The following is a 12,311-nucleotide window of genomic DNA, read 5'->3' on the forward strand; positions in this document are numbered from 1 at the left end:
TTGCTCAGAAGAGTCAAAACACAAGGGGATGACAAGATAGGATAAAGATGAATGGGAAGAACTTGCATGGCGCCTACTAAGCTCCATTTCAAGAATACTAAAATTCATTAAATTCCATCCCTACAAATCTTTAATTCCTCCCATCCCCCACCAAATAATTTCTATTTGCTCATCATTAGAGATCAGAATACTGCCATGGTACTGGGCAGCATAAAAGTTTAACTCTTGTTTCAGTGCCGTAGGGGAAAAACATACACCAGATTCAATGGGTACTGCTACACAACTACTAGATGAGCTTTCGTAGGACAGACCCACTTCTTCAGACCACAGCCAGACCAGACTCATGGCTGTGGTCTGAAGAAGTGGGCCTGTCCCATGAAAGCTCACCTAATAAACCATTTTGCTAGTCTTTAAAGTGCTACTTGACTGCTTTTTGTTTTGATAGTGTATAGACTAGCACGGCTTCCTCTCTGTTACTATTCAACTACTCAGAGTCCAGACTGACCAACTTGGTGTTGTGCTATGGTCCTACATACAGATATAGTAACTGGGGCCCAGGCTGTAACGTGGGCTATGAAGCCCACCCTGGTTCTTAGGCTTCAGAGTCCAAGACCAAATGTATACACAGCTGTTTTCAGTGGCATAGGGTGAGGCCTGCAAACCTGAATCTGTCAACCCAGGCTCTGAGCTTCACTGCAATGGACTGGCCAATCACTACGAAAATGTACCATGAAAGGACCAGGTTTGCATAGGCCTATGCAAGTACAACCCACATACATATCCATCTTGTGAGCACAATATCAATACACATTTTCAGAACATAAGGGGGCTCAACACTTCACATCTAGGAAACTGCAGAGCTAAGCTGCTTGTGAAGGGTTAATATGACCCAGTGGTTTTGTTTTTACAAGGTTTCAGCTGCATCTGACATGGGAAAGGGCTTGATTTGTTGCTCCCAAAATATTTACATAATTAACATTTGAATTTATCTTTAATGCAATCAAACTACCATGCTTTAGAGAGGCTCAATGCTCCTCGCTTTTCCATTGTGGTGTATCCAGAAATGGTTGTGGGTTAGCAAATTTAGCCATTAAAATCTCATTAAATGACTACAAAACCTCATCTTGCAAGACACTGCCCCACCCTCAACTTCTCCTAGGATATGCAGATACAGAGAACCATTTCATATCAGGGCACAGGGACGTGTACCTGTAATTTACAGGAAAATTCCCTACCCTGGAGAGCAATGGATTCTGTAAAATGTGAAAAAATTGGAGTTTGCTGGCTCATTTGCAAAGAAGGAAAATAAGGGCGAAGGTCATGCAGCTGAAGAACACCCAATGCACCTGAACAGGAGAGGTTACAAAGCTGGCTTTCCGCTGCTTTTGTGCTCACTTGTCACCTGGGTCAGTAAAGCATCAAGACTGTCCCCTTCCCCGACTCCCCAGTTGAAGTTAAGCAGCCTGTCTGGTTTTCCCAAGTTTTCCTCATGACAGCTGGAGATTGCCAGGAAGCCTTGGCTATGCTCCCTAAGTCTGCTGAAGAGAACAGTGTGTTTTAGGAGCCATAAGTCTATGCTATGACAGATTCCCTCCATGCTCATCTGAGTGAGCCTACTTTAAAAAACAATAATATGCACAACAACCCAAATACAGGTGACAATGTGTGTGTGACTGGCTCTTTGTGAAGGATTTGGTGTACAGGTTGAACTCTCAAGTCCAGGATCTTCTGGACTGATGGTGCTGAACCAGAGAATTTGCCGAATCACAGGGGTCAATACTGTTGAGCAGCATTACCACACATCCGCTGTGTACTGGGCTCTCAGAAGACATTTGGGATAAACCAGGGCTGAACACCACCACAGAACACTGGGGGCTGTAAACAAACTTTATGGGACCCCGGGAAACTTGGCCAGACCAATGGCTAGTGGACATCTGGCTAACTAACATCATGCCTGAATACAGATATTGCTGGACCAGAGTGAGCCAGACGAAAGAGGTTCAACCTGTATTCTGTTGAAGTACACCTCAATGATAAAACTAATGCTGAACCGTTTACATATAAATGATTAGAGTTAAATAATAGGGGAAACTTTTCAGCCAAAATTTTCCCCCTAAAATAAAAATATATAAAATGGAAACTTGGGTTGATTGAAACATTTTGGTAAGTCATGTTAGTTTCAATTAAACCACTCCTCCCCTCCATTCATCAAAGTCAAAAATCTCATTGTCACATGTTTGAAATGTCAACTCTACATGTGAAACTTTTGTTCCCAAATTTTTCCCCCTTTAAGCTTTATCAAGTTCAGAATCAAAAGAAAAAGTTTCATTTCATGTTGAAATTAACATTTCATTTGACTCAACATTTTTGGAATTGCCATCAAACGGGAAAAAAAAAGTCAGACGCCCAGCTTTAAATAAATACATATATGGTACTGAATAACTTCCTTCAGCCAGATGGAAAAAACCTCTAACATTTCATGGTGTCCAAGGCCAGGTCTTCACTATAGGCCTATATTGGTTTAACTATGTTGGCTTAAGACAGGTCTACATTATGGGTAAAAAATCCATTGAAGATATGCAACTCCAGTTACATGAATTAAGACAAAAAAAAAAAGCAGCAAAAGTAGCACTTTAAAGAATAAAAAAATAATTTATTAGGTGAGCTTTCATGGGACAGACCCACTTCTTCAGACCGTAGCCATACCGGAACAGACTCGCTATGGTCTGAAGAAGTGGATCTGTCCCACAAAAGCTCACCTAATAAATTATTTTGTTAGTCTTTAAAGTGCTACTTTACTGCTTTTTTGTTTTGATAGTATATAGACTAGCACGGCTTTCTCCCTCTCAGTTACATGAATTGTGTAGCTGGAGTTGATGTATCCTAAATCGATTTTTCCTGTGGTCCCCACAGCGGGAAGTCAATGGGAGAAACTCCCATCAATCTCCCTAACTCCTTGCAACTGTACCAGGTTCGACTATGGAGCCCCCATCTCTTGATTTAGTGCAGTCCCACTAGGCATGCTACACGGAACCCTGGAAGATCAACCGCCACCACATCCATCTTCCAGTAAATGTAGATGTACCCTCATGGATGTGAAAAACCACACTGCTGAGAAACGCTGTTCCACCAAGCTGACCTCACATATAAGCAACACTACGTCCATGGGAAAGCTTCCTGGGGAGGCAGATTAACTATGCAGACAGAAGCAGCTCTCCACTGGCATAGGAGCACTTAAGATGCTCCAGGAGTATAGCTGCATCACTACAACTGTGCCAATACTGCATTTCAAGCGTAGACCTGCCCTACATCGGATTCTTTGCCTGGAAAGATTGAAGTTCTGAAACAGTCCATTTCTGTTGAAAACGGAAGGCCAAAAGCACTATTGCTTTGGGACAGAGAAGTTACTCACTTCGTGCAGTAACGATGATTCTTCTAGATGTGGTGCCAACGGTGCATGCTGGGTTACCGCATGCACAGCCCCACTCATTACTGATCAGGAAAAGTCTCTGTGCTGCAGTGCTGGGACAGCCCAACACCTGAAGCATGGGTGGTAAACAGAGAATGGAGCAACCATACACAGAATATATGTATGTAATAAATATATGTATAGTAGTTGTATATGTATATGTCTATGGGTGGCTATATGTACAAATGTGTATTTTAATATACACCACACAAAAGAAGTCGAAAAAATGTTTGGTTTTTGCCATATTTGCAAAGCACAACAGGGACTATGGCCCCCATTTAGTTTAATGGTTACTTTACACAGACATCCCCCTACCCAAATTTAAGAGTGTCATTCTGCCATTTTTTTAAAAATTGCATATGCTATTTTGTTTCATAGTTTTTACTATATGAATCACTTTTCCCTGCTACAACATTTAGCATGCTATGGTGTGCCCTTCTCTACTTTTAAAAGCAGAACTCCAACTCATGAAGGCACTCAATTTTTTTTTAAACATACAGTACCTTTCAGTCTCAATATATGAGGTGTCATCTGTCATGTCTAGCGGAATGATAAATAGTGTGACTCCTTTGATACTAGGCATCTTTCTTTTAATTAAGCAGGTCCAATAAGTGTGCAAAACAACAAGTTTTGCAAACACGCAATTCAAATAAAAATACTACTGACGATTGGATTTTATTATATTTCTACTATCAGTGAGTCACACTTTTCAGACATGCACCAATGAGATGTTGGTGCAATGAACATTATAGGAAAGCGAGTATATGTGATGCCTTTTCTAGTGGAAGTAGGTGAATATGAGAAGAAAGGAATATTAATTGATCTCAACTGCAGTAGTGATTTACTGGTGCAAATATACACTGTACGTGACAAACCAAAACAGAAGGATTTTTTTTTGTACTCTGTACTTCCCAGTATTATCACTTTTCCTATACAGACCTGTGATAAAGACCATGTTTATTAAATGAAATATCACAACATTTGGAAATGGAGTGAGCTGACACCTCAGTTTCATAATTTAAGAAAATATCACTAATACCTTTCAAAATGACTAGATATTTGTCACATTTGCTCATATGGAACACTATATTAAATTATATGTGGATGGGTAAGGCACTTCCATTTTTTTGTTTATTTACAAATGGCTGCAAATATTTACCATCTCCTTCCTTGCTGTCAAATCCATGTTAATTGTAAGTAATATCCCACTGGCCATTCAGCCTTTTTATGTTGACACAGGCATTTCTTGCAAAGAAAGGCTGAAAGTGATTCCAAAAACATTCCATGTACAAAATTCATCGTCTATATATGTGCTTACCTTGAAAGCAAGAATGACGCTAATAAAGAGCAGAATAATCACAACTAAACAGGTAGGATTTACTGCCATGATCTCTTCCTTGTAGGGAAAGTTGGCAGGCTGCAGAAACAAAAACAAAACATAACATAAATCTCTTGAAATATTAGGAAGTCATTGCCGAGGCTCTTTCACAGCTTACGAGAAGGCAGTTAAATCTGGCTGCTCTTCTTTGGACCTGTAGTTTAGTTTCTGGCACATATGGATACAATAAGAATTATAACTACTGTAATGTTTTCATAGTACAGAAGACAGGACAATTCAACCTATCACACACATCCTAGTGAAGAGAAAAGCGGAGGCTACTTTAGGGTTATGTTTTGTTCTTTGCCCATTAGCCGCATAACTAACCCAAAAGGAGACTAGACAGACCTTGGGGAAGTTTAGAGAACAGCAGTCTGCTGGAACTGGTCAAATCAAATCAAGGTGCGCAAGGAATAAAAGTAACAACATTTACTGTCTTAAAAACTCTCCATTCAGTTTAGGCTGGAACAGCTGCTGGCAACATAACATCCTCCTGGGGCAAAAGCACAGGCTTCGGGATCAGGAGCACTAGGTACTACCCTGTCTGTCCTGTCAGACTTCCTTTGTGACAGCTCTCTATGCCTCAGTCTTCATCTACACACTCAGACAACACTCTTCCTACTTCACAGGAAGACTGCTGTTAATGAATAAAACCCTACCTATGAAAGGCACTTTAAGATCATTGGACTTAAGCAGCAGTGCTTTCTTGTGATGGTACATGCTGGTATTGCGTACCTTCACCTTTTTTCAGGTCAGGCCAGGAGCTGGAGCTCCTGCCAGCCCCACAGCAGTGTGGGGCCAGGAGCCGGAGCCCTTGTCAGCCCCACAGGGGCCAGGAAGCTGCATGGGGCTGGGAGACAGAGCCCCCACAGCGTGGAGCAGAGTGGGGCTGGGAGCTAGAGCCCCCACAGCCCCAGCTGCGGGAACCTGGAAGAGGTAGGAGGAGAGGGAAGGAGGAGAAAAGGAAAGAACTGTGAAGAAGTATTTTTGTTTCTTGTTACTTTGTTTTCAAATAAAGAGTGGAAACCACAAAAAGTGAGATCATCAAATTGTTCTGAAGCTGTGCAATGTGCAACTGACAACTTCAGTTGCTGTAGTTTCAGCTTATACATGAAATTATTAAGCAGGAGAAATGTAGCATTTTAAAGACGAACAAAACGATTTATTTGGTAATGAGTTTTTGTGGGATCTAACCACTTCACATAAGCTGGTCAGTGAACACTTCAGTGGAGCAGACCATTCTGTTAAAGTCCTGAGAATCTGTTTCCTGAAACAGACAATTTAACAACAGATTAGACCGAGAAATTTGAGAGTTAGAGTTCATATTCAAATTCAACACATTAACACGTCCTATGAACAGAGACATCAGTTACCTCACGCATTACAAGGGCTGCTTCCCTTCCTTTGATGCTCATAATTATCTCAGACAGGACACTTAACATCCCCCCACCTCTCACCCCCTTCCTTCTATTCTGTTTGACTTATCAGTTTTCTTTTTTTGTTTTTGGTCCTCTGTACTTATAAATGTCAATCGGTACTGGAAATGAAATTGATCTGGTGAAGTGGGTCTGTCCCACGAAAGCTCATTCCCCGAATAAAATCATTTTGCTAGTCTTTACAGTGCTACATTTCTGCTGCTTTGGTTTGTTGGAGTACAGACTAATACAGCTACCTCTCTGTTACATGAAACTGTTATTTGCAAAAGAACTTCACTCTAAGGGCACGTCTACACACACACTTGTTTGACAAAACCTCCCGTTCATGAGTGCTTAAATAAAACATTACATAAACCTGCTGTGGCAAGTGAAAGTGTGAATACTGATTTGGGAGGAGCACTCTGCTGTCCACAAAGTGAAAACCCCTAGTAGGGGATGGAAGTATTTTGTTTGCAAAAAGTGCCAACAAAGAGCAGTCACACAAGCTGACTTCTAGTAATAGTGCTGGGTTTCGCTGTAAATCACTTCTTGTATGCAACAGTTCTGAATATCCTTTCCATTTACTTTTAACTAGCAGCGTCCCTGAGGCCTTAAATGAACCAAACTGTGCTTTCAATTAATCTGGATTTACACCTGCGTAACTCCCCGTTATTTCTTAGAGCAGAATTCAGCTTTGCATCTAAGGAATTTCTTTTTGATAAGTGTTTTTGGAAAGTTCTCTTTATTTAGAGTTTCGATGAAATGTTTAATGCTTAAGATCACCAGATGGTACAACAAACTGGAAATAAGTATTACAAAAATACATGTTCAGCTCCTTAAGAGAGTGTTATTCTTACATGGAATTTCATGACTAATGTTTTGATCACATTATTTACATTATAAAATGTCCTGCTTCTTGCAGAAGCCTAAATTAAAACTTCACTGATCCAATGCCTGCAGAGGAATTTACTCAGCAATATACTATTATGCACAATACCCTTTACACAAACACATACAATAGAACCTCAGAGTTATAAGCCCCAGAGTTCAGTACTGATTGGTGAGCCACACAGCACTTGGAACAAGAAGCATGCCATCAGACAGGAGGGACCCTTCCCCCCGCCCCAACCAAAATAAAGAACAGATTACAACTATGTTAAGTGTAAATTACTTTAAAAAAAAAAAAAAAGGAAATATTTGCAAAAAAAGATTTGACAAGGTACAGAAACTGTTTCTGGTCTTATTTAAGTTAAATTAAGATGGTTAAAAGTAGCATTTTCTTTTGCATGGTAACGTTTCAAGGCTATTTTGAGGTAATTTCAAATAAAACATTATGGCTGTTCTTTGTAGGTTACAAACATTTCACAGCTATGAACAATCTCCATTCCTGAGGTGTTCATAACTCAGATTCTACCATAGTTACCCAGAGACCCAAAAGAGCTAGAAAGAAGCTTGATAAAAAAACCTAATGAAAAACAAACAGTACCTTTAAAAATGTATCAGCTTCATGGCCATGTCATATACTTCATGACAACAGCTGTGGGGGTGTACTTTGTTGGATAGTCTAACCCATGTTTCCTCAAAAACGTCATTGCGTGGCAATTCTCTTCTGACACCAAATTTACCACAACACGAGAATGGAGTACTGACCTGACTCAATCACTGCTGCCTGAGATGGGTGTGTGCGTGTGGCAAAGCCTGGGCTCTACCACCCCACACAGTGGGGAGGTTGAGAGGCAAAACCCAAACCCAAAAGGCTTTAACCTCATGGAGGGGGCCTATCTGAGCCCTGTTGTCCACAGCTGAAGCCGTTGGGTTTTGGATCTGGCCAGTTGGACTCAGGCTTCGGCTTCAGCTTCAGCCCTAGCCTCACTAAGTATAAGCCAGCCCTCGTGACCCACATTAAAATAGGTTTGTAACCCACTCTGGGGTCCCCAACTACAGTTTAAAAACTGTTGGTCTAACCTTAAAGTCTGTCTTCAGCAGCCAGTATGGAGCAGATATACAATAAAACTTCCTGAATATAATTTCTTTGCCACTGAACTTGTACTAAAAGGGGCCCTCCCCACAAACCCAATTTGAAACTGCAATAAAGACTCCAACTGACACTTCTGTCACACTAGGCTCGCTGATATCAGAGAGCCTCTGTCACAGTTTTGAGGCTGGATGTGTGTCAAGCCAGTATTTTGTTCAAACACAAATGGCATATTTCCAGATTTCAACTGTTCTGGAATTTGCTTCTCTGAAGGAAAGAAAGAGGGTGGGGAGATGGAAAAGAGGAAACAACCAATAAAGTTTCAACTTCTTTAAAGAGCAGGAACATCTGCTAGAGCTGTGAACTGTCAGCTAGCCAAGTTCAGCAGAAGCAGGTGCTATTCATCACGTCTAGGCTTGTTAAGTGTCAGTCAATAGAAATTTCAGATTTATGGGAAAAAACACCAGCTAGCTACAATAAGCATCAGTAAGTATAAAACAGGGTTTGTTTTTGCAAGAGGTGAATCTAATGGGAATGTTACAGACTGAGAATCCAGATTTTTCTTCTCAGATGGTCTTCCCCCACCCCTCCTTCATTTTGACTATACAGCCTCATAATGGATTAGGTCTCTTTCTACGTGGGCTGTGCCATTTGAGTTTTATTGAAGCAACACTGTGCAGTCTGATCTTTTTCAGCACCTCACAATTAGAGGGAAAGCTCAAGCCGTGGCCCCATATGCTGGTGGTTTTGCATGTTGCCGAGGGTAAGGAAAAGGCTAGGTGAAGGCTGACTGACAGCATAAGGTTCACAGGTCAAACTGGAAAAAAGAAATATTATAACAAGGCTGTGATTTAACGAGCACCAAGGTCTCTACGTATGAAAGGCATATCTGGGAAGAGAGATTTTAAATATGATGAGAGGCATTATTCTGCTGGAATTAAGACACTGGTGAGGTATGTTATACAGATGCCATGGTTAAAGACTGAATATGTGAAATTAGACCTGAGGGCCGCATTTTGGAGCGCAGTAATGAGACAAAACACAGCACCATGATGAGACTCAAAGAAACAGTCTGTTTTGACTAACATCAGGTTTCCTCTGGTCCACACAGTTTCATCATTGAAAGTTCTTTATCCTATATATTAGCAGGGTTAGTCATGCATATCCAAAGCATGCTCACCTTAGGGCTTTACAGTGGTGCAGCTTCACCGATAACTGAAAACTCAACAGCGAAAAGGCCTAAGACTCAAGTTTCAGAATAAATAGCTTGATGGGTGCACAACTAGTGAGCAGAAGTCAGAGGGAAAGGGTTGTCAGATGTTACATCAGGTTTGATTTGTCTGTAGGAAGAAATCACAAGTGAATTTGCACTCGGGGTGTAACAGAGTTACATGCTACCGTTTACTCACAGCCTCACCACAAGAAAACAGGTAGTGGGTGGCTCAGCCTATATCCCAGCATGCACCAGGATCAGGAAGTTTTCCCCACTGCTGCGCTGCATTTAAAAGGCCAAGCTGCACACAGGCTGGCTCAGCTTCTGTCCCTGCTGTGAGGATTTGGGTCCTCCCCCACCTTCACTGCTCTGCATTTAAAGTGTTCAGCCAGCAGACAGGCAGCCTGCAGGATGGCTCAGCATTTTAAATTCAGAGCGGCAGGAGAGGGAATTAACTGAATAACTGACAAATTTTGGTGGTTACTCAATTAGCAGATTTCTCTCTCTCTCTTTAATATCCCTAGTTTACACCTAGGTACTCCATTTGTACATTAAGCATCATCTGGCCTGCGCTCAAATGCTTGCATGTTAAAAGTATAATGAATGTTTTATTTATATAGCACCATAGGCACCGACAATTCTGTATAAATAATAGTTATAACAAACTCAGCTTTGACTTGTGTCATCAGTAAATGTAGTTTAGGAATGAATGGTTTAACATTTATTTTTACAAAGCATAACTGCAATAAACACCTTCTCTTCTCCCCAGAATCCCTTACATAGCCACACTTACAAAACTGGGGGCAAATATAAAGCATGTTTAAATATGGAGTGAATTCTTATTGAACCAGTTTACATTCCAAGGTTTACAAATTCATTAGAATTTAACAGAAAACCAATGTTCTATAGGGGTTTTAAAGTCTTGCTATGAACTCAATTGATAAATTCCTACTTTAGAATGTTACAGGATGACAAAACTATTTTCTATTCAATATTAAAAATGCAGTTTTTATTAGTTTCATCTCCATTGTATCTTATAAAGACTTCCCCATAAGGATTTAAGGCTGACAGCCTTCAATGAAGTGTTGCAAGGTAACACTAATCAGATGCACAGTGAAGCTATTTTAGTACACTTGATTTGGAATGTATCATGAAACTAATTGATGAGCTTTAACATTTCTATACATAAGTAAAACCTGAGCTTGCATAAGTTTTTTTTCAGAACAGCATCTTTTCATGCCTGTTGTAAACAGGATGAAGTTTAATAAAGGTAAATGTAAGGTGCTGCACTTAGGAAGGAATAATCTGTTTCACACATACAGAATGGGAAGAGACTGTCTAGGAAGGAGTACAGCAGAAAGGGATCTAGGGGTTCTAGTAGATCACAAGTTAAATATGAGTCAACAGTGTGATGCTGTTGCAAAAAAAGCAAACATGATTCTGGGATGCATTAGCAGGTGCGTTGTGAACAAGACACGAGAAATCATTCTACCGCTCTACTCTGCGCTGGTTAGGCCTCAGCTGGAATATTGTGTTCAGTTCTGGGCACCCCAATTCAAGAAAGATGTGGAGAAGTTAGAGAAGGTCCAGAGAAGAGCAACTAGAATGATAAAAGGTCTGGAGAACATGACTTATGAAGAAAGGCTGAAAGAATTGGGCTTGTTTAGCTTGGGGAAAAAAGAAGATTGAGGGGGGACATGATAGCGGTTTTCAGATATCTTAAAGGGTGTCATAAGGAGGAGGGAGAAAACTTGTTCTTCTTGGCCTCTGAGGAGAGAACAAGAGGCAATGGACTTAAGCTGCAGCAAGGGAAGTTTAGGTTGGACATTAGGAAAAAGTTCCTAACCGTCAGGGTGGTCAAGTACTGGAATAAGTTGCCAAGGGAGGCTGTGGAATCTCCCTCGCTGGAGATATTTAAGAACAGATTAGATAGATGTCTACCAGGGATGGTGTAGATAGTGGTCAGTCCTGCCATCGGAGCAGGGGACTGGACTCGATGGCCTCTCGAGGCCCCTTCCGGTCCTGGTGTTCTATGATTGTATGATTCGTTATGCATACTGTAGCAGAAGACAAATTAAAAGTTTAATTTTAAGGGTTTAGGAAATGCATGCATGCAAACTTTAGTGAGGATAAGGTGAAAGAACGGGTGTGTCTACACGTGCATTCCTCTTTTGAAAGAGTCACGCAAGTGAGGTAAATCAAAAATGCAAATGAGGTATACGCTCATTTGCATATTCTAATTTCAAAAGAGCTTCTTTCGAAAGAAGAAAGCCAGCGTAGACGCCACTCTTTCGAAAGTAAATCCCATCTTTGAAATAATCCTCCTTCCCATTAAATAAAGAAAATCCCTTTGACTTTTTGGCAATGGATAAGAACAGTCTTTGAGACTTTCTAAATGACCATGTTCTGTCGATGTAGAAGGATATTGCCCTTTTGATACCTAGGGTGTGTAATTTGGCTTCTGTATGAAAGGTGTGAGGCTTAGGATAAAAGGTAGGGAGGACTATGGGTTCGTTGATGTGAAATTGGGAACATACTTTGGGAAGAAAGGAAGGGTGGGATTGTAGGAGTCACTCGGGAGCTGGTGGAGGCTAGAGGAGTCACACTCAGGGGCTAGGAGTCACTCGGGCTGCAGGGGACTAGGGGAGTCCCACTCGGACTGCAGGGGACTAGGGAAGTCACACTCGGAAGCTGGAAGGGGCTAGAGGGGTCACGCTCAGGGTCTAGAAGTCACTCAGGGGCTGCGGGGGGGCTAGGGGACTCACACACAGGCTAGGAGAGTCACACAGAGGCCTAAAGTCATGCTCAGAGGCTGGGAGTCACTCAGGGGCGGCATGGGGCTAGGGGTGTCCTCACTCAGG

The 12,311-nt window shown here is 41.3% G+C and overlaps 1 protein-coding gene across 1 annotated transcript in view; it reads right to left on the reverse strand.

Moving 5' to 3' along the window:
* Positions 1 to 12,311, reverse strand: part of LAPTM4B (lysosomal protein transmembrane 4 beta) — a 102,428-nt gene that overhangs the window by 35,648 nt on the left and 54,469 nt on the right. Inside the window, exon 5 of the mRNA XM_074985675.1 lies at positions 4,788 to 4,886. Within this exon, the coding sequence (XP_074841776.1) occupies positions 4,788 to 4,886 (99 nt within the window). The remainder of the gene's footprint in view (positions 1 to 4,787; positions 4,887 to 12,311) is intronic.

This window comes from Carettochelys insculpta, chromosome 2, assembly GCF_033958435.1.
Source record: "Carettochelys insculpta isolate YL-2023 chromosome 2, ASM3395843v1, whole genome shotgun sequence".
Classification (NCBI taxonomy): Eukaryota; Metazoa; Chordata; order Testudines; family Carettochelyidae; genus Carettochelys; species Carettochelys insculpta.